The 22,228-nt window shown below is 46.0% G+C and overlaps 2 protein-coding genes across 2 annotated transcripts; one reads left to right on the forward strand and one right to left on the reverse strand.

The window, feature by feature from the left end:
• Positions 1–3,428: 3,428 nt before the first annotated feature.
• Positions 3,429–6,626, forward strand: GNPNAT1 (glucosamine-phosphate N-acetyltransferase 1). The gene is made up of 5 exons (XM_009996461.1): positions 3,429–3,617; positions 4,475–4,537; positions 5,421–5,548; positions 6,078–6,139; positions 6,319–6,626. The coding sequence occupies exons 1-5, from the start codon at positions 3,446–3,448 to the stop codon at positions 6,464–6,466; spliced, it is 573 nt and encodes a 190-aa protein (XP_009994763.1). The 5' UTR covers positions 3,429–3,445; the 3' UTR covers positions 6,467–6,626.
• Positions 6,627–11,853: 5,227 nt separating this feature from the next.
• STYX (serine/threonine/tyrosine interacting protein) lies at positions 11,854–21,885 on the reverse strand. Its single transcript, XM_009996462.1, has 10 exons — positions 21,859–21,885; positions 20,920–20,973; positions 19,718–19,815; positions 18,562–18,622; positions 15,482–15,518; positions 14,849–14,888; positions 14,712–14,762; positions 14,066–14,138; positions 13,004–13,097; positions 11,854–12,363 (listed from the first exon to the last, which is right to left on the reverse strand). The coding sequence occupies exons 1-10, from the start codon at positions 21,874–21,876 to the stop codon at positions 12,290–12,292; spliced, it is 600 nt and encodes a 199-aa protein (XP_009994764.1). The 5' UTR covers positions 21,877–21,885; the 3' UTR covers positions 11,854–12,289.
• Between the last annotated feature and the right edge of the window lie 343 nt (positions 21,886–22,228).

Consider the following 22,228-nt stretch of genomic DNA (forward strand, 5'->3'; position numbering starts at 1 on the left):
GGGGACCCTCCTGAGGGGCTGCACGGGGTGAGGGGCTGAGGGGATCGTCACCCCCCTGGGGCTGTGTGAGGGGACCCCCCTGGAGGGGCTGGGGGGGACCCTACTGGGGGGCTGCACATGGGGGTGTGTGGAGCTCCCCAGGGGCTGCTGCTTCAGGTGGGGAACCCCTCTCAGAGCAAGGTGCCCCGCTTCCTCACTTCCTGTTGATCCCTTTATTTTTGCTCTAATTAGCCAGTATTTCTGTTGAGGAAGCCTTATTCCTGACTCTGGCAAATGTGTGAAGCTTCAGACTTCATCCTGCTCCAGCTGTGCCAGTTGTAGTTTGAAAAATGACTCTTTGAGTTTGAGTCTTGAAGAGCATCTACAAGATGCTGCTTGAAGAGCATCAGCAGATTTCCTTCCTGGGTGTGCTTTGCTGCTGTGTGTGTGTGTGTATGTGTCTGCAGTTGGTCTGATCACTGAAACTCAGCACCAGGGCTTGGAAAACCTGGGTTCTCACTTCTGACTCTCCCACCTATGCAAACGTTTCCCTTTGCACTTCATTTTTCCTGGCTATTTTCTTCCAAAAATTCCCGTGGGGTGAGGATTTGTGTTGTTGCTTCATTGCTGGAACAGCAATTTTTAAAAAACTTTTACGTGCAAGATTGAGGTGGGAAGGGGGATTTAAAGGTCAGGTGGCAGAGAATAATATTTTGTGGTCGTGTTGGTTTTGTTTTTGTGCCTTAAAGCAGCTTTTTCAGTTGGGTTTCCAGAGCCACCTGGAGTTGGGAGGCTTGTGTGCTGCAGTTACACTGAGGTGCTTCATGACCAACATCCTCTGTGCTTTCCCTGGGCAGCTGAACCAGGCTGTAAAGTGTCTTCTTTTAAAAACTATGCATCCCAAATACATTTTTCTTTCAGGTGTTTGTTTGGCCTGTCCCAACAGCCACTGTGCCTTTTTAAGGTCATTTGTTAACTGTAAAGTTAATTTGAAGAGGTGTAAAGACCTCCCAACTCCACTTCCCATGGAAGTACCAGGAACCTGGCAGGTATTCCACAGGTGGCAAAGAATTATTTCCTGTGATCTAGCAATGAGGAAAACAGATCCCTTTGCTTCCTCTTATCCATAATCCTGAATAACAGGCCATTCCCTCATCCCTGTTTAATCATTAACAGGTGTCTCATCTTGGCAGTTCTGTCTGTCACCTGTTAAAGCTGGTGCTTGGTTTGGTAAACACACTGAGCAAACAGGCCTGCATGAGGGAGGCAGTGCAGGCAGCCTGGTGGGTCACCTGTGTTGTCACAGGTGTGACGTGGAGCCTTCTGGCTGAGACACTCAGTGAATCACTGGGGTGATGGGGCTGGCTGGGGAAAGGAAAGAGGCTTCTTCCTACCGCCGGTTTGAAACGGAACATGAGTGCAAATCATCTCTGTACTCAGTGAAGTGTTATTGTAGGGAGGTTTCTTGAGAGTGTGAGATGCTTTCCTTTTCCAAGGGCTAAATATCCTAGTCAGTGTCTAATCTTTTTGGTTTTTTTTTCTAAGAGAAAGAGCTTCCCAGAGGGACACAAAAGTGCCACAGGTGTTGACTTCAGACGAGGTCCGTGGTGTCTATGTGTGCTCTTCAGGAGCTTCAACTGCAGATGAAGCAGAGGGCAGCTCTGGTTTCACTCACCTTTCCTTACATCCCCAAGGAGCATCATGTGGCAGGATACAACCAGGGGGAAACAGCATCTTGAGAGGTGAAAGAACAAACCAACATCTTCCTTACCCACGTGTCTTCTGTTCCAGAACCCCTGCTGCAGCCATGATGCCCGTGGCAGCCGTGATGCCTGATGACACGAACCCCTCTCAGAGCAAGGTGCCCCGCTTCCTCACTTCCTGTTGATCCCTTTATTTTTGCTCTAATTAGCCAGTATTTCTGTTGAGGAAGCCTTATTCCTGACTCTGGCAAACGTGTGAAGCTTCAGACTTCATCCTGCTCCAGCTGTGCCAGTTGTAGTTTGAAAAATGACTCTTTGAGTTTGAGTCTTGAAGAGCATCTACAAGATGCTGCTTGAAGAGCATCAGCAGATTTCCTTCCTGGGTGTGCTTTGCTGCTGTGTGTGTGTGTGTATGTGTCTGCAGTTGGTCTGATCACTGAAACTCAGCACCAGGGCTTGGAAAACCTGGGTTCTCACTTCTGACTCTCCCACCTATGCAAACGTTTCCCTTTGCACTTCATTTTTCCTGCTGTTTTCTTCCAAAAATTTCCATGGGGTGAGGATTTGTGTTGCTGCTTCATTGCTGGAACAGCAATTTTTAAAAAACTTTTACGTGCAAGATTGAGGTGGGAAGGGGGATTTAAAGGTCAGGTGGCAGAGAATAATATTTTGTGGTCGTGTTGGTTTTGTTTTTGTGCCTTAAAGCAGCTTTTTCAGTTGGGTTTCCAGAGCCACCTGGAGTTGGGAGGCTTGTGTGCTGCAGTTACACTGAGGTGCTTCATGACCAACATCCTCTGTGCTTTCCCTGGGCAGCTGAACCAGGCTGTAAAGTGTCTTCTTTTAAAAACTATGCATCCCAAATACATTTTTCTTTCAGGTGTTTGTTTGGCCTGTCCCAACAGCCACTGTGCCTTTTTAAGGTCATTTGTTAACTGTAAAGTTAATTTGAAGAGGTGTAAAGACCTCCCAACTCCACTTCCCATGGAAGTACCAGGAACCTGGCAGGTATTCCACAGGTGGCAAAGAATTATTTCCTGTGATCTAGCAATGAGGAAAACAGATCCCTTTGCTTCCTCTTATCCATAATCCTGAATAACAGGCCATTCCCTCATCCCTGTTTAATCATTAACAGGTGTCTCATCTTGGCAGTTCTGTCTGTCACCTGTTAAAGCTGGTGCTTGGTTTGGTAAACACACTGAGCAAACAGGCCTGCATGAGGGAGGCAGTGCAGGCAGCCTGGTGGGTCACCTGTGTTGTCACAGGTGTGACGTGGAGCCTTCTGGCTGAGACACTCAGTGAATCACTGGGGTGATGGGGCTGGCTGGGGAAAGGAAAGAGGCTTCTTCCTACCGCCGGTTTGAAACGGAACATGAGTGCAAATCATCTCTGTACTCAGTGAAGTGTTATTGTAGGGAGGTTTCTTGAGAGTGTGAGATGCTTTCCTTTTCCAAGGGCTAAATATCCTAGTCAGTGTCTAATCTTTTTGGTTTTTTTTTCTAAGAGAAAGAGCTTCCCAGAGGGACACAAAAGTGCCACAGGTGTTGACTTCAGACGAGGTCCGTGGTGTCTATGTGTGCTCTTCAGGAGCTTCAACTGCAGATGAAGCAGAGGGCAGCTCTGGTTTCACTCACCTTTCCTTACATCCCCAAGGAGCATCATGTGGCAGGATACAACCAGGGGGAAACAGCATCTTGAGAGGTGAAAGAACAAACCAACATCTTCCTTACCCACGTGTCTTCTGTTCCAGAACCCCTGCTGCAGCCATGATGCCCGTGGCAGCCGTGATGCCTGATGACACACCCATGTTTGACCCAAACCTTCTGCATGAGCTCGACTGGAGTGAGAACACCACCACGTTTTCTCCTGCCATTTCTCCCTTGGATCCAGGAGATGGCCTCGTTTTGAGGCCACTTTGCACAGCTGATATAAACCGAGGTAAAATCCTGTTGAAATCAGCATGTCAGATGAAGGTCCTGAACTAGGTAGTATCCTGGAATCATGGAATGGTTTGGGTTGGAAGGGACTTTCAAGATCATCCAGTTCCAACCCCCTGTGTGAGCAGGGACCCCTCCCACCAGCCCAGGTTGCTCCAAGCCCCATCCAACCTGCCCTTCAACACTGCCAGGGATGGGGCAGCCACAGCTTCTCTGGGCAACCTGGGCCAGGGTCTCACCACCCTCACACTCAAATGTATTTCTGCCTGATCTCCCAATAGATCAGGGTTGCTCTTTTTATCTGATTGGGGCTATTCTTTTCAACAAGAATTCTGAGCACTTGGCACCCTGGATTGGTGCTGTGTTGGGTGACCCTCAGAATTTATTTTACTGTTTTCACCTCAAAACCAATCTTGAAATTCAAGTCGAATCTTCCACATAACCCACAGCTTCCCATTCACCACAGCTTTAGGGAGGAAGCAGAGCTGTTCATCCTGTTGCCTTTAATATAAAATAATGTGAACCAGCTTATTCTTCAGTTCTTTAACTTAAACAAAAAGGTGGTTCTGAACGTACAGCTTAATATTCCATCATTTCAAGCTTGTACTTTGTTTTAATTTCTGCATCTCCTGCACTCAAGATGCACTTTGCTGCTGATCCTTCAGAACTGCTCAGGGTGGGAGCTTGATTTTGAAGTCCAGGTCTGTGATATGCAGAACACAGGCCTTTACATGAGCAGGATGGTGCCCTTGGGATGTCAGCTCCCCAGACACTGTGTCGGGTGGTTGTGTGCTGCTTGGAGCTGGTTGTCTCTGTCCCTCACTCAGAGTTTGGGTTTTTTCCCTTCTTTTATAACAGGCTTCTTTAAGGTTCTGGGCCAGCTGACTGAAACTGGAGTTGCGAGCCCGGAGCAGTTTATCAGTGAGTGTATCATGATTTCTTGGCATTTCCACAGAGGTTGCTGGGACCTGAATCACAGAATCCTAGGGGTTGGAAAGGACCTGGAAAGATCACCCAGCCCAACCGCCCTGCCAGAGCAGGGTCACCCAGAACACATCACACAGGAATTTGCGCAGGCAGGTTTTGAATGTCTCCGGAGAAGGAGACTCCACAGCCTCTCTGGGCAGCCTGTCCCAGGGCTCTGTCACTCTCACAGTATAGAAGTTTTTTAAAGAAATTTTAAAACTTCTTTACCTGGGGAATACTGATGCTGACAGCACATCTGCTTGGGTCTGAGGCTCCCGACAAGCCTGATGCCAGAGGGACTCATGAGCTCAGCTCCCCTGAGGCAGCCATTGGCACTCACTGCTGGATCCACTACAGCCATCCCAAAGGGCTTCTTGGCTGGGACAGGCCTCAGTTGTAGACCTGCTTTTGGGACTGAGCTTTGGGTACCTGGCAGAAGGGATGTGGGGGTGACAGTTGTTGTGGCTGGGGTGGCAAGGCCCTGTCTTAACTTGGAGGGTAGCTCAGCAGCATCCTCAGCTTGCTGCACTGGTTTGGCTGGGATGTAAGAAAACTTAAAGAGGTGCTGCCACCCTCACTGCAGTGCCCATCTGCAGAGGTGCTGGGGCAGGAGGGCTCTCTTGGCAGCTGAGGAAAAGGCATTTGTTTCATTTCTGCTTTTTTTCTGGTTCTTTTGGGTTAGTTTGATCCCAGGTTCTGGGGTGTTGTTGTTGTTCCTTGTGATCCTGAGCCCTGCAAGTGATCCACGTCTTGACTCCCTTGCAAGTGGTGGGCTTGCCAGGGATTTAACCCAGGATGAACAGGGATTGTCCCTCTGTCTGTCTGTCTGCTCCCACAGAAACCTTTGAGCACATGAAGAGATCCGGGGATTACTACGTGACCGTGGTGGAAGACACAAATCTTGGGCAGGTCGTTGCCACAGCAACGCTGGTGATCGAGCACAAGTTCACTCACTCCTGTGCAAAGGTAAATCCTCTCCCTGCAGCTGTCAAGTGAGGAGAAGGACCCTGTTCCCAGGCTCCGTGCATCCTGTTGTTATAGCGTTACTGTGTGATGAAATACCCCCTGCTGGGTCAGTGACAAAGGCACTTTGAAGTATCTCCCACCCTTGGGTGCTCAGCTAAAGAGTAAAAAGGGAAGCTGTGGCTTTTCTGAAGGAAAAGGGGTGATGGTGTCTGTCCTGTCCTGCCTCCCCGTGAGCTTCTGAACTAGTCAGGCTTGGTTCTGAGGGAGCAGATGGCTGAGATCTCACTGCTGGAGTCCCAGCTAGACGTGTGAAAACAAGGAGCTGTAGGAACACAAATCCCTCTGCGGGGATGGGCTGGGGTGGGAATGGAGCTCCCGCGGGGTGCTGGACAGGGCGTCGTGAGCATTCCGGCCGCTGGAGGAGCTGTGTCGATCCAGACAGCAGGAAAACCAAGCAGGAAGTTGAGAGCAAGGGGGAAACCCAACACCGTGGAGTTCTGTTGGACTAACCCTGCTGGTGTTTCCACAGAGAGGAAGGATAGAAGATGTCGTGGTGAGCAGGGAGTGCAGAGGGAAGCAGCTTGGTAAACTGTGAGTATTCCTCCCCCTTGGCCGTGCCAGGGCAGGCAGGCAGCCCCTCACCCAGCTGCTTCCTGCCCCCCACCTTACTCCCCCAGCAAACAAGCCACCAGGTGTGATAACTCCAGCTAATTAAATGCTAATTGATCCAGGGCTGTTTCCTGTAACTGTTGGTCTTCTGTCTCTTTCAGATTAACGTCCACCCTGACCTTGCTAAGTAAGAGACTGAACTGTTACAAAATCACACTTGAGTGTCTGCCCAAAAATGTGGATTTCTACAAGAAGTTTGGCTACTCAGTGTCTGAAGAAAACTACATGTTTCAACGGTTCTTTAATTAGGAACTTCTAGTCTTTGTTTTGGTTTTTTTTTAAAGACTGCTGGTGGAGGAGCTTGTGCTACAGAACATTCTCTTCGTGGAAGATTTATATAGTTTATTGCTGCAAATATAACAATCCCTATAAATAATGATCATCCAATGTGTAAATCCTGCAAAAAAAAAAATTATTGACACATTAGAAGGGTCCTTTGGGTTAGGAAATGAGCTCTTAGAACTAATTTTTACTACTGTTCAGTCTAAGTGAAGCTTTTTTGTTCTAGCTGAGTGACAAAGGACTTGTTAAAGGGATGGTTTTTAACCAAAGGTATATATTTTTATCTCAAATTTTTTCTTGCATCGTATTTTTCTAAAAGTTTGTGCTTCTTTTCTTGGTAGCCAAAGTACAGCTGGTGGGATTGTGCTCCTGTCTGTGCTTTCAGGATGGATGATGGAGCTCGGGTAGATGATGCTTCTCTGATGCAGAACAGGCATTTGTTGGTCTTCCCTTGAAACCTCACTGAGTCTTGTCAGTGTTTGTGTACCTGAAGTTTTATAGGCACTATTTTCCAAAACCAAATTTGTTCCTATTTGATGGAGAGAGGGGAGAATCCTTAGGGGCTGTGCTAAAGCTTTTCCAAGTCTAAAAAAAATGGATGTGTACTCACTGCAGGGGTCCTGCACTTTAGCTGATTACTTACTTTGTTTTCAGGATAATGACTTGTTTTCTGACACACAGAAAAACAATCCGATGGCTTGTGACAGGGCAGAGGTAACCAGGGCTGACAGAGAATACCCCTCCCCTTGGGAATGGGGCTCTGGCTCAAGGGGAATGTGGTTTGGGATTGGCACGTGGCACCTGGCCAGCTCACTGGAACTAGAACTCCTGAGGACCAGGTGTTTTTTTTCTGGGAACAGCTTCTGCCTCCAGCACAGCAAAGCAGCAGAGGGAACCCCCTTCCTGTTCCCCAGGGATTGCTGCTGCTTTGGAGTATCCCTCTGGCTAGAAGATGGGAGGAATGATTTCAGCACTTTTGCCAGCCATGGCAAGCACAGGACATCCACAGCAGGGGTTCCAGCAGTGGGGTGTTGTGCAGAGGGGGTGACACCCCCCAGCTGTGAACGGGGCATTATGGACACCTGAGGGTTGGCACAGAACAGCCCCTGGTTTGGGAACACTTGGGCCTTACACAACCTTCTCCCCTTGTGGCATGGAGAGCTACTCTAAGCTGTGGTGGAGGTTCTGTTTCATGTTCCTGTTGGTACTCCACTTGATGTAGTGTTTCCTTGGTGATGTCTAGTTTATTTATTGATTATTTTTATTTTTTTTTTATCTTTAAGCTGAATAAATGAAGACTGCCAAATGGTGCTGCCCTGGTTTTCTGGTTTGCATGTTGCTGTGTTGGGCCTAGCAGGAGGTGTCTTGTCTTGCAGAACAGGACCACCTGCTGCAAATGCATTTGTTTTCCATTTCCTGGGCTGCAAAGGACATTTTGGAGGCTCCATATTGATTTTTAAGCATGAGTTTGATGTGTGTTTGTGTCTGTGCAAGGAGGACTTCCAGGCACCCCATTCTCTTAGGGGTATTTGCTGGGCTTCTGTTAGATCCTGCCTCATGGATGCAGGAGGAAGGTGTAACTGATTGTAAATCTCCTCAGGCAGATCGAGGTGAAATGACACTCAAGGTCTGTACCTGATCAGTAGCTTTAGTTAAAATACAGAAGAATAACTGGAAAAGGCTTTGATTACAGAAGTCATGGTGTATATATGCTGGACAGGGTGGTGGGCCTTGGGTTACTGAATTGTTTTAGGATGGAAAAGAGAGAGAAGAGGAGAAGGGAAGTTGGAGAGATCACCAGCCCTGCATCCAGGGCTGGGCCAGCCCCTGGGCTGTTCATTGCAGAAAGGGGCACCAGCTGGTAAATCCACAACATCAGAACCCAGGGATGGTCCTTCCTGGTTTCTATCAATTTTCCCCCCTTTCAGGCTAGTGCAAACCACCCCTTGCTGAGAGGTTTCATTTCAGGGCAGAGTCCAAAAGGTTTATGTGAGTGAGACATTTCTTGGTCCAGGGGGTCTCTACCTCTTTGCTCTCAAAGTCTCATCTCTTGCATCACCACACACACCCTTCTCAGCTTTGTCCCAGGGGATTAGTGCCAGGACCACCATCTGGGTGGGCTTGTCCCTTCATTTGGCCTCCATCAGCTTCTCCTAGCTTGCTCTGCTGTCAGAAGATCCAAGTGGCTTCAGCCCAAACCCTCAACTAATTGTATAAAATCAACTACAGGGCCCAAACGACTGAGGTGGATTTTCTTGCCTCTCAGTTTTAATTATTCTGAATTTCCATGCATTTAAAGTGGATTGTTTGAATTCCATGCTATCTGCACTATCTGATTAACTCCAGGCCCTCGTTAGAAGTTAATGAAAAGATGAGGCCACATGAGGAGCAGGTGACTGTGTACCCAGCCTTAGACCACTGGAAAAGGAAGGAACTGGGTTGGAAGCCTGAGTCTGTGGCTGCCCAGTCTGGATCCTCAGCCTCCCTTGGGCTTGGAAGTTCCTTGTTCTGTACCAGGGGTGACATTCCCTACCTTGGCAGGCCCAAACCCCCGTGGAAACAGCACTTGGTGCTGAGAGGGGCAGACAGCAGTGCCTGGTTTCAGGCAAGCCCCACACAACTTCCAGTAGTTTAAACTGTCACAGTTCACAGGGACCAGGAAGGTGCCACAAACACCAGCTCTTAACAGCAACAGGTGGTGTTAAAATAACATTCTGCATCTCCTGCACTGAAGGGGCCTTGGGAATTTATCTACAGCTGGTTCAGGAAAGAGCAAGACCTGCCCCTCACAGGAAACAGAGGAACCAAGGATCCCACCAGAAACCAACTCTAACCAGCAGCTTCTCCAGAGGTTTAATGTTACCTCCTCTTCCAGACTGCATTTTTGGGTAACAGCTCTTCCCCCCCAAGAGGAGATCTTCAGCTCCTTCACTCTGCTTCCCCTAAGCTGGAAAAGGGAACTTTGGCACCTTAACACAGAGCTGTGAATTCCCAAAGATCCAGGCACTGCAGCTTTGTGTCTGAGCCTGGGAAAGGGAGGAAAATTCAACCTCTACTGCTGCTCTAAGGCCACAGGGAGAGGCTCCTGCTGCTAATTCTAACCCCAGAAAGCAAACAGGAATTGAGATACCTACTGGCTAAGCTAAGTGAGACAGACGTCAAGTTTTAAATAAAAGACTTCATAATAGAAATGAGGAAAACTAATCTCAGAATCCCTTAGGATCTGAGAGGCTGTTATCTCAAGGCAGCAGGCAGACCAACCAGCATGACTGTAGAAGGCATCAGAGGGGGCGATGGCATGGAAAAAAATAAGATTGATGGGAAATCCTTAGTCATGAAGCTTATTAGTTTGTGAAACAGTCTCCCCAAGGAAGCACCAGGAGCCCAGTAAGACAACAGAACCAGACTACACATGAGCAAGCCTCTCTGGCAGGGGACAGTCAGATGAATCACTGGTTCTTCCATCTGTGTTTCATCTCTGCCCCATCCCCAGGGAGCTGCAGCAGAAAGTAAACTTGTGCAGAACTTCTGGTTCCCATCCTTCTTTCCTCAGAAGCTCGTAGCTGGCAGTGCTGGGTGAGCAGCACAGAAGACAGATGTCCCACAGACACTGCTGCAGCCACGTGGGCAAGTGGTGAAACATCTGAGGATGTTTCCCAAGAACCCTCCGAGGATTCTTCTGCAGAGAGTCACTGAACAGCACATCACAGACCCTACAAGCACAGAACCAGCACCACGTGCTTGGCCAGTCAGCTTGATCCTGACAAGTTCAGGTCTTTAGTAGGTAACAGTAACATTTCCTCTTTTCAAACAGGAACTATTTCCTAGAAAACGATACATTTCTACAAGATTTTCTTCCTGATGGATTCGTGCTGCTCCATCACCGACAGGTGGCAGAGGACAGACAGGGGAAGTGCTGCTGACCCCTCCCCACGTGCAACATTCCAGGGCCCTCACATCCCACCCCAGAAGGTTATTAAGCTGTAAGGCCTCCCCAGGTGTCCTCAGCCCAAAGCCCTGACTCCTGCAGGGTTTCCAGGTGTCACCTCCCAGCAGCATGTTTTAACCCCAGCAGTATTCAAACCAGAACCTGCAACTGCTTGCAAGAACCTTGCCACAGGCCAAGACTGCCCCCCTGCCAGCCTTCCCAGGAGCTGCAAGACAGAGCAGAGCATCAGTGACTCAGCAGAGGTCAGCAAGTCACAGTCATGGTCAGCTTCCCCTGAACACACCGAGTGAGGCAGAACCACAGTGAACTTCCAGCTTCCAGCAACTGAACGAGCTGCTGGAGGACCCTGCAGCAGCAGGAAGCATCAGAAGGGATCATCAGAGCACAAAATGGCTTCTCTGTTGAGATTCATGCCTTCAAATGCCAAGGTATCTGCCCTCAGAGGGCCCCTCTTGGCACAGGTTGCTCCTCCTGAGGCTGGCAGAGGACACTGCCCATTCCCACACAGCCAGGTCAGCACAGGGACAGCTGGGTGTCCAGATCCCCAAAGGTCTCTTCTGCATTGACTCAGCTCTCTCAGGCCCACCTGTTCCCTGTTCAATATCATCTACTTACAAGCTCAGATTTCCCAAATACACAAGCTTTGGAATCTGTTCCCTCAACACAGCACTCTGAAGGAGCCATCATTTCATCCCTGCCTTTCACCCAACAGACTGGCTGGCAAACTGAGCAGAGATGCAGAGCTGAGACTCTTCTTGCATACCCAGTGGTTATCAGGGTGTTTCTGAGCAGGGAGAGGAGTCCAAGCTGCAGGAACTGCCTCAGAAACCCCCATCTGAAAACTTTACAGCCCTGATCAGTGTGTGGCCTTCATTGACTCTAATGCTTGAGCAAGAGCTGAGTTGAATCCTTTGGGCCTTGACACTGTTACACCCAGTGCTTTGGGCCTCAATTTTCCAACACCAACACAATTTTTACCTCAAAGGGAACTGCTCCTTCAATACCAGTTTGGTCCATCTGTGTACTAGAACATTGAATCTTCAAACTGGTATTGAAGGAGTTAACAAGCAATTCTTTAATGCTAGCTGAAAGAATTCAGCCTTGATGTGTGTAAATGGGCAGCTGCCCTGTGTGGTAACATGACAGTCCTGTGCTAATTCAGTTATTTATCAGGACTCTGTTAAACTTTAACTTGCATAAAAGAAGTAGAGATTTTTAGACCAGTATTTTCTCCTAAATTAGTCTCAGAGTGTCAGGCTGAAGATAATGCAGCATGTAATTAATTTTGATAAGAAGGTAAAGAGTCAACACTGATTAGATCACTCCTGCTGCTCACCAGCCAGCAGTGCAGAGAGCTTGTAACCCATGACCATAACATATACTGAGAACAAGGTGAGTTTTAGCAAATTTTTTCTTTACTAAAGTCTCTTGTTATAAATTACACAAATAACTTTATAAACAAATCCCCCCCCGGTTTGCATTTTGTTTAAAGTAATAACTTTATATCATACAAATAAAGAAATTTCAAGTATGAAAAGTGCATTATTGCAATAATACCTCTTCTCAAGTCCAAAAATCTTGGTTTAGAATAAAACTGTAAAGTGTAAAAAAGGAGTAAAACAATCAGTGCCATCTATTCATTCAAGAAGTCCAACATCTTAAAAATGATGCTTAGTGTGTTGCAGAGGCAGATTTACATCTGAAAGCAACATGTAATTGAAAAGAAGCTGTGTGTGTGTTCATCCTGTTGCATTATAAATCCTTTTAAATTTTTTTTTCCCCTAGTTTTCTTCACCTTTCTTGGCAGGAATTCACAACCCAAAGGGTGCTGTCCTGGGGTCTCATCCATTCTGTGCTGCTGCCACCTGCATGGTGCCAAGTTCCTCATCCTCTTCGTGCACTCGCTTCAGACTTCCTGCAAAGGGAGGAGGATGAAGCTGAGAAGCTCAGCCCTGTGTGGTTTCCTTGCAGGGACTCTGCCCTTTGAGACACCAGGTGCTGACAGTACTTCTCTCAGAACAGAACCTTCCTAGACCCCACCACATTTTGTATTGCCTTTCCACCTCCCCCCCTCAACTCCCAGCTTTCCTGACCTTCAGAAGCAGGGGCTGTTCCAGGCACCATGATTAAGACACTGTGTTTTACCTGCCCTAACCCCCTGTTATCTGTTTAAAGGCAAAGCCAAACTTTTTTTCAGAGCAACTGCCTTAATTTTAAAGGCAGCAGTGACATCATGAACACTGGCTGCTTTCAACTTGTCACTCTTGATTCCTCTAAGGAGCTCAGGATTTTTTGAAGGACAGGGAGAAGCAGGGCCCTGCTCCAGGAAGGTATGGAAGGGTAGACAACACCACAGGTAAGTTCAACTGTGGGAGACCAGAATATTTAGGTCCCGCACACTCTGTGAGAACACAGCTTGCACAGCAACTGCAGCCACCCCCCTACCCAAAGGGGTGAGATTTGCTGCTGCTGGAGGTTTTCTTCAGGAGTGCCAGAGCATCTCACAGCACCAGGAAGGGCAGGCAGCACCACACACAACAGGAGAGGCTTCTGACCTGTAGTCCCAGGTGGAACTGAGAGGGATCTCTCCAACTGCAGTGGTGACATCATCTGGATGGTTAATTTTGCTAGATAGATGGCTTCATATTCCTGAAAAAGTTGAATAACACATTATGCAAAATGAAGAGCAATATAGGAGTAATTCAGAGTGGTCACTAGGATGGACTAGAGGGGATTTATAATAAGGCAGAGAATTCAGAGGAGGAGAGTTCTTTGCTGCTTTGTTGTGAACGACAAAAACTGTCAGGAAGAGAGAGCAAAAGAAATCTGAACAGATGAAAATAAATGGTTTTAAGGAAGGGAGTCAACTTCCATTAGAAGAACTCTGTGAGAATGCTAAGAACACATCGTTGCTTCCAGAATGCAATTCAGAAAGTAAAAACAACCCAAGCTCAGAAGACAGTAGCTTCAGAGGTTTGTTACAAGGACAAACCACACGTGGCTTTGAAGCTGAGTTCTAGTGACCTGTCACACTTCCAGTGCTACCCAACAGCTCCTCACAGGAGTTACTTTAAAAAAAATAAAAACAAACTAACCAAAACCAGAAGAACAAACTCAGGAGATAAGCATCTTGCTGCCAGCCAGCCAGGCAATAGCTGAGACACCACAAATCTGTTTCAACACCCTGCCCTTATGTTTGCCCACCAGTCACCCAGCAGGCTCCTGGAATAGGATAAAGCAAGGTCAGGATATTGTGTTTGCTGTTTCAGACTTATGAATTTCATCACCTGTGACTGCAAGTGTCAAGAAGCACTACTGATGGGTGCTACAACACTCCCTGGGCAGCTTCCTTACCAATCAAGCTGTTTCAGAGCCTCCTAATCACTGCACAGCACAGGATTTTTATTTCTCCTCCATTCCCAGATTTGCTTTGTCTAAAGCTGAAGTCTAATGAACTGGGGTACCCACCCATCTTCCTCCCAAGCTCTGCTACAGCTTCTGACACTTTCTTGAAGCATATTTTTACAGGGAATGTTAAGCCTAAGTAGAAACAGCTGTTTTGAAGGAACATGATTCATCAAATAGCTTTTGAGTTATGACCAGCAAAAAAAAGTCACCTGAAGTTGATGGACAAATCCAGCATTAGGATTAATACAGAATCTTCTTTCTTGAACATAAGTAAATGCATCCCTGAAAAAGGAAAGGAAATACTTAGTGGAAAACAGGCTATGACCAAAGACTCTGTGGTTTCAGGAGCCTTTCCTCTGATTATCAGTTCTCTAGGATGTTTACAGCCTCCAAACACTCCTCAGAACTAGTCTGTGTAACTGGAAGTGTTTGGGAAAATAAGCAGCAGTGGCAAAATGCTGTTTGCCCACCCCCACCTCCAGGCTTCAGCTCCCTGGGCTGTTTCCAACACACTCCTTAGAACAGCCCCTTGGAGTTTTACAGCAAGGCCTCCATCTGTGTAGGATGTTATCCTGCCTCCCTTCCAGCAGGTACCTCCTGCTTCTTGCAGAAAGGATGGAAAGAAACTTGCAGTGAAGTGCAATCATCTGCCCCATGTGAAACCTTCACTCAACCTCAGTTGTTACCAGCTGGTTTACATGTCAACACACAGCTGAGTGTGTTCACTCCAAAATAATTAGTCACACCACCTGAATTAAGAAATTACTACCTACAAATGTATCAAGCTACTCAGTTCTCTCTCACTTCAGCCTTTTCAGACTAATGCTCAACTACACAACCACGCTCTATCCTTACCTGTACTTCACCCCAAATGTTTCCATGATGTATGCAATAACTAAGGCAGCACTGGAAAGAAAAAAAAAAAAAAAAATTAACAAAAATATATTCTGTTGTTTAAAAAAAAATAATTAGAGGGATGGATAGTTTCCTACCTTCTAGAAATCCCTGCATTTCCATGGACAAGTACTTTTCCTGAGAAGGAAAACACAAAACCACAACCAATCACACTTGCGTAGGCTGAAGAAAATTATTTGAAATGGGAATTTTTCCTTGTTATGGAGAACAAGGCACATCCCTAGATTAGTAACTAATCTGTCATTACTGCCCTGGGATACAGAAGCATTGAGAGTAACAGGTGTGTCTTGCTTCACCCTAGATTAGTAACTACACTCTGTCATTACTGCCCTGGGATACAGAAGCATGGATTCCTGCTCCTCTGACATTCTGAGCAGCAGAACCTGCCTTCTAGAACCACAACGCAGATTTAAAGGCCCTACACTGGAGAAGGGACAAAAAAACCCACCTCATGCCCTGAATACAATTGTGTTTCAAGTGAAAAAACCCCCCAAAACCCAGATACACAAAGAGGATTGTTTTCCAGTCAGAGGCAAAAGGAAAGAACACTTTGCTCTCAACTTGCATAATACAGTTCAAGTCAAGCACAATAAACCCCAACATTTGAGAAAACCTTATACTTTAGAGCCTTTAATACACACCCCTACCTTAGTTTTAAGGCTTTAACAACCATGTATTAGTAAATGAAGGAAAGTTAATATGATTTTTACCTCCACTTTGTAAACTTCCATCAATAAATTCTTTAGTCTAAAAAGAAAAAAAAAAAAGACAAAACTCATTTTCAGTTTATTTTAGATGCTACTGTGACTTGCATTTGAATTTGGTAGAATTTTGCTATCAGTCTTTATATACACTGACAATAATACTCTCTCTTTATACAGCCTTAGACATCACTTCAGCTGGACATTCATATATATATATTTTCTACTTTTAACTATGCATAAAATTGTCAGTAAAAAAAACTAGTGCAAAGCCAGAAACAAAAAAACATAAAAATCCAGTATATGTGTCTTTAACAATCATTCTCTGCCATGTTATGCCACAATAATAAAAAGTCACTTACAAGTATCTTTGTTTAACTTTTGGGGAGGAAGAAACCAAACCAAATCCACAAGCAAAACCTCAGGTGTATCAGCAGCAGTGTGGCTGGACAACTCTGCTGCCACCTCTGTCTTCCCAGAAGTTCTAAAATGCTATTTTCTGTTATAAAAGCAGGTCTAACCAACCTGTAAGGTGAGATGTGATGTGGGGAGGTCTGTGGAATGTGGCCAGGCTGATATAGCCGATCAAATGGAAAGCAAGAGCTAAATAATTTATTGTGGGGAAAACTCAGACTAGACTTTTAAAAAGACACCAACACATCTATGGAGATGTCAATAGCTGCAAGACTGGCAAAGGATCATAGAATGGTTCAGGCTGGAAGGGACTTTAAAGATCATCCAGTCCCAACCCCCCTGCTATGAGCAGGGGCACCTCCCACCAGACCAGGCTGCACAAGCCCCATCCAACCTGCCCTTCAACACCTCCAGGGATGGGGCATCAACAACCTCCCTGGGCAACCTACTCCAGTGTCTTCCTACCTTCATGGGGAAGAGTTTCCTCCCGATGTTTGACCTAAATCTCCCAGCTTTCAGTTTAAAACCATCACCCCTTGCCCTGTCACTGCCCTCTCTAATGAAAAGTCCCTCCCCAGCTTTCCTGGAGCCCCGTCAGGCACTGGAAGCTGCTCTAAGGTCTCCCTGGAGCCTTCTCTTCTCCAGGCTGAACACCCCAACTCTCCCAGCCTGGCTCCAGAGCAGAGCTGCTCCAGCCCTGGGATCATCTCTGTGGCCTCCTCTGGACTCTCTCCAGCAGCTCCATGTCCTTCTTGTGTTGGGAGCCCCAGAGATGGACACAGCACACAGGATGCTGTTTGAACAGTCATATACCTCAGAACAGCTGCAAGCCATCAGCTGATGTGCCACCTTGTTCTGCAGCACAAACATGACCACCTCTGCTGTGTACAGGGAATCCAGGAGAGCTTTTTGGTGGTTTGTTTGCTTTTTTGAGGGGGCAAAAGAACAAAATGCTTTTGCTCTGTTGCAAATTAACCTCAAACAAAGATACAAAGACATAGCTCAAAACTAAGGCTTTATTCTGTTTCCAAATATCAGTATATATTTAACTTAAGTTACTTTTTAATTCCTCTGCAGTAAACATGGTTCAATACTCCAACGAGCTACTGTTTCCCTATGAGTTTGGTTTAGTATTTGATACAAGAGATGTAAATACTGTTGGGCTCAAAAAGTAACTTCTGTACAAGCCAAGCTCTCCAGCATTCTCCCACAACCCCATTTCTTTGTTTTGAGACCAGTTCTGGGGCTTTTTTTTTTTTTTAGAACATAATAAGATACAGCTCTTCCACCTCTGCCCCAGTCTCTTGTAAAAAGGAGTTAATTACACTTACTAAAGTGACTATACTAAGGTCACTTAGGAGTTCACAGCCCTTACAGGTGTCCCAGGCTGGGCAATCCAAACTGGAAAATTGTTCTTAGTTCAGAAAAGTCTTACTGGGCAACTCCATTCCCAATCCATTCCCATTAACACACCAATACTTACCATAGGGAAAAATCGTATTATATTCTCAACTGGATTATCTGCAATATCCAAGACTAAATACCTACAATGAAAACAGTTGCTGTGAGTACACAATACCACTGAGTTGCTGCCACGGGTACATGTGCAGGCTGACCCAGCCCTGCAGGGGGAAGCCAGCCCTGGCTTCACTTCCTGCTCTGAGCTCCAGAACTTTCTAACTAACAAGAAACCTCTGGAAAGCAACTGAGGAAAGTTCTCCAACATTGCCTGACAAAATCACCCCTCGGAGTGAAAGTTATCACAGAATCATCACAGAATGGTCTGGGTTGGGAGGGACCTTCAAGATCATCCAGTCCCACCCCCCTGCATGGGCAGGGACACCTCCCACCAGCCCAGGCTGCTCCAAGCCCCATCCAACCTGCCCTTCAACACTGCCAGGGATGGGGCAGCCACAGCTTCCCTGGGCAGCCTGGGCCAGGCTCTCACCACCCTCACAGCAAAGAATTTCTTTCTCAGATCTCAACTCAATCTTGCCTCTTTCAGCTTATAACCGTCCTCCCTCATCCCATCGCTCCCTGCCCTTGTCCCAAGTCCTTCCCCAGCTTTCCTGGAGCCCCTTCAGGCACTGGAAGGTGCTCTAAGGTCTCCCTGGAGCCTTCTCTTCTCCAGGCTGAACACCCCAACTCTCCCAGCCTGGCTCCAGAGCAGAGCTGCTCCAGCCCTCTACTCAGAAGTGCTGTGCTCCAGGTGATCCCACCCGGTCAGAAAGCAGTGTGCTGCCCACAAGTTTGTAAATACAGGCTAGTGGGTTTTTTCCTGGGGCTCTTTCTTTCTTTGCAGCTTTTCCAGAGCTACACATATTCTGATGAAGTTACCTCAAATATTTTATTAGCAGGACAAACTGTACTCAGGACTAATGACTTTAAAACTGGAGACAGTCACTATAAACTAATGGATACTTCTCCTTTGTCTGTGTCTGGAGTTGGATGTATGAATAAACTTAGATACAGCTCTTCCACCTCTGCCCCAGTCTCTTGTAAAAAGGAGTTAATTACACTTACTAAAGTGACTATACTAAGGTCACTTAGGAGTTCACAGCCCTTACAGGTGTCCCAGGCTGGGCAATCCAAACTGGAAAATTGTTCTTAGTTCAGAAAAGTCTTACTGGGCAACTCCATTCCCAATCCATTCCCATTAACACACCAATACTTACCATAGGGAAAAATCGTATTATATTCTCAACTGGATTATCTGCAATATCCAAGACTAAATACCTACAATGAAAACAGTTGCTGTGAGTACACAATAACACTGAGTTGCTGCCACGGGTACATGTGCAGGCTGACCCAGCCCTGCAGGGGGAAGCCAGCCCTGGCTTCACTTCCTGCTCTGAGCTCCAGAACTTTCTAACTAACAAGAAACCTCTGGAAAGCAACTGAGGAAAGTTCTCCAACATTGCCTGACAAAATCACCCCTCGGAGTGAAAGTTATCACAGAATCATCACAGAATGGTCTGGGTTGGGAGGGACCTTCAAGATCATCCAGTCCCACCCCCCTGCATGGGCAGGGACACCTCCCACCAGCCCAGGCTGCTCCAAGCCCCATCCAACCTGCCCTTCAACACTGCCAGGGATGGGGCAGCCACAGCTTCCCTGGGCAGCCTGGGCCAGGCTCTCACCACCCTCACAGCAAAGAATTTCTTTCTCAGATCTCAACTCAATCTTGCCTCTTTCAGCTTATAACCGTCCTCCCTCATCCCATCGCTCCCTGCCCTTGTCCCAAGTCCTTCCCCAGCTTTCCTGGAGCCCCTTCAGGCACTGGAAGGTGCTCTAAGGTCTCCCTGAAGCCTTCTCTTCTCCAGGCTGAACACCCCAACTCTCCCAGCCTGTCTCCAGAGCAGAGCTGCTCCAGCCCTCTACTCAGAAGTGCTGTGCTCCAGGTGATCCCACCCGGTCAGAAAGCAGTGTGCTGCCCACAAGTTTGTAAATACAGGCTAGTGGGTTTTTTCCTGGGGCTCTTTCTTTCTTTGCAGCTTTTCCAGAGCTACACATATTCTGATGAAGTTACCTCAAATATTTTATTAGCAGGACAAACTGTACTCAGGACTAATGACTTTAAAACTGGAGACAGTCACTATAAACTAATGGATACTTCTCCTTTGTCTGTGTCTGGAGTTGGATGTATGAATAAACTTCATGGTCTGAATTTAAGTCTTCCTACATCTTAGCAGCTTTTTCAAACACTTAACAATGTGAAAGTATCTGCAAAAAACACTAACACCAAAACCAAATCTCATTCCTATAAAATAAGGTGTTTAAAAGTAAGACCATTAATTGTTTGCAGTTCTGCATGTTATGATCATTTCTCACCTAAATAACTGTTGGAAGTTTGGTTTGATAAAATTTGCTTCAATGTTTTGCCGTATACATATGACATGGGTTATTCCATGTTTCTGAAGTATAGGTAGCTGTGGAAAAAGGAAAAAAAAGGTGTTTTTTTTAAATTACTGAACCATCTATTGCACAGCAATATAAAGAAAAGTTGTACTTCAATATACAACAGGGCTATATCATGTAGTCAAGGAAAACGAGAGCTAGTTTTCTAATATTCAAAGCACAGTGTGAAAAACTGTCTCTCAACAAGAGAAAACACAACCACTAGCAGGTGTAGGAAAAAGCATTCCTGAGACCAGGAGAAAAGGAACAGGCAGAAAAGGCAGGATTCAATGAAGCTGTTTGTCTCTGCTCACCTTTCACTTTGCCTGACATTGCAAGTCCCTACGTGATGCAGTTATTTCCAGGGAGCACTGGATTCTTGATGAAATCTCCCCTTTGACACTAAGATCAGTTGAATACTGAACCAAACTTGCAGGCACAAGCTTGGCCTTAGCAGTGCTTGGCTTTAGTGTAGATGTGATTTACCTTGTTTTACTGTAAGTGTGTGAGTTCCCAGTTCTGCTTTGTGTTGCAACACTTTAACAAAGGAAATTGATTGATCAGTCACAAATGGTTTACTGTTTTTCTAATACAAATCATGTTCAGGCTTCCCTATAAGATTAAACTTTAATATAAAAAGTTCCCACATGAACACTCCCTGCAGTTAGTGTGCAAGTCACTTCAAACTTGTGCTTTTCTCTGCTTGATAAGGATCAGGCAAAGCTGACCAGCTGCCGTAAGAGAGCACACCTGTGTGTGTGTGTACAAGTGCATGCAGAACATCCAGCCACGTGAAAAATAATTAATCAGGGCTCTTTTTACATTTTTCTCCCAAATTAGCCCTTTAGCTCACAAGATTAAGCAAAACGATCTTGTGTCAACTGCCCCAGCAGTGCCTGAGGTGGCAGTTCAGGTTTGCTCTGGAAGGGGGAGGCATCAACACCAGCCCCAGTCAGACAATCCTGCAGGATGAAGGCACCATCCCATAAATGCTCCATGTGTCACTTCTACTCTGGCAGCAGCTTTCATGTTTCAACCAAATTCACACCTAGAGAGAGAACACTTGAACAGATCACCACAGTAACAAAGCACCACAGGAATGTTTCCTTAAGAGATACTATTCTGAAAAATCATACCTTGCTTTTCATAGCTGAAGAATATGGGCCTAAAAATAACCCAGGTAATATTTCCTAGGGGGCAGAAAAACAGACATTTAATACCAACTCCCAATGATTTGAAATAATTCATTGCCCTCAACTCTGACTATAGCCACAGAAACAAATAATCTCCATATCAGTGAGATGTGTCATCAAGTGTCATTTATAACAGGACAAGGGAAAAAATAATCAGCTTGGCAAAATAAAAGAAACCTGATCTTTGTGCAGGAGATCTTGTTTTGGAATGGGAATCACAGCCTCTATTTAGGCTAAGTTCCAGTTTGATTACTGCACCTTACCCAGCCCCAGATCAAATGAAGTGAACTCTAACTTAGCATATAATCACGTCTTGGAATTAATTCCAAATGGCTCTCATGGAAAAAGAGAAATGCATGGTAAACCTTCTAGCTTTGTCCTAGCAGTAGGAAAAAAGCAATTTTTAACCATTTATCTCCCCACCACCAGGAACATGTAGGTCTGTAGATCTGATCTTGTGCAAAGATTTGGGTGGCACCATGGTAGGAAAATGTTAATTGTCCCTCCTACTTGCCAACACTTGCTTCCAACTAAATATAAGTTAAAAATCAAAGCTCCAACACATTTTTAACAGCCATCTCCTAAAAACATTCACAAAGACAAAAATGTAGTGTTTTGGGGTTTCTGAAGGACAAAATAACTTCTTTTTTTCCCAAGTCCTTGCACAACAGAGCTCCAAGCACACCCACACTCTAAGCTGGCAGCCCTTGCACATCTCTCCCATGGTGCTGCCTGACACTTTGCCCTTCAAGACTGATTTTGATACCAGCTTTTTCCAGGGCCTTTTCTTTCTCTCTCTCTCTCTCTTTCTCTCTCTTTCTTTCTCTCTTTCTGAATGCACCATGGGTTTTGATTCAAATGAGAAATAAAAGTGTGTCATACCTGCATCTCTCTCCTCATGGGATAGGTCCAATCCTTAAAAATAAAATTAAAAAATAATTATATATGCATAGAGGGAAAAACACATTCAGGCAGAGATCTGTACATGCATGTTATGTAAAAGAATCAAAGTTTATGTCCAGCAGATTGAACAAGCCACCTGCTACACAACAGGTATGTTGCTTACACTTACTGCCAACTCTCCACATGGACACCAGTAACACTCAAGTGCGAGGAACACAACTTTGAAAGCTCACGTGAGGAAACCTCAAGCACTTGACATCATCAGTGATGAAGCCTGTGCAGAGTCACCAGTGTGCTGTACATCCACACCTCAACTCCCTGCTTAGAAACTCCCTTCTGAAGTGGGAAG

Source organism: Chaetura pelagica, unplaced genomic scaffold (genome assembly GCF_000747805.2).
Source record: "Chaetura pelagica isolate M959 unplaced genomic scaffold, ChaPel_1.0 scaffold274, whole genome shotgun sequence".
In the NCBI taxonomy this organism is placed as follows: domain Eukaryota; kingdom Metazoa; phylum Chordata; class Aves; order Apodiformes; family Apodidae; genus Chaetura; species Chaetura pelagica.

What these genes read in the sequence shown, in the direction of transcription:
- GNPNAT1 (XM_009996461.1), top strand. Translation starts at nt 3,446, where the DNA reads ATGATGCCCGTGGCAGCCGTGATGCCTGATGACACACCCATGTTTGAC. An exon ending in GAGCCCGGAGCAGTTTATCA is followed by an intron (nt 4,538 to 5,420) that starts GTGAGTGTATCA and finishes CTGCTCCCACAG; the next exon opens with AAACCTTTGAGCACATGAAG. An exon ending in TCACTCACTCCTGTGCAAAG is followed by an intron (nt 5,549 to 6,077) that starts GTAAATCCTCTC and finishes GTGTTTCCACAG; the next exon opens with AGAGGAAGGATAGAAGATGT.
- STYX (XM_009996462.1), bottom strand. An exon ending in AACTTCCAACAGTTATTTAG is followed by an intron (nt 18,623 to 19,717) that starts GTGAGAAATGAT and finishes TTTTCATTGTAG; the next exon opens with GTATTTAGTCTTGGATATTG. An exon ending in AATGCAGGGATTTCTAGAAG is followed by an intron (nt 14,763 to 14,848) that starts GTAGGAAACTAT and finishes TTTTCTTTCCAG; the next exon opens with TGCTGCCTTAGTTATTGCAT.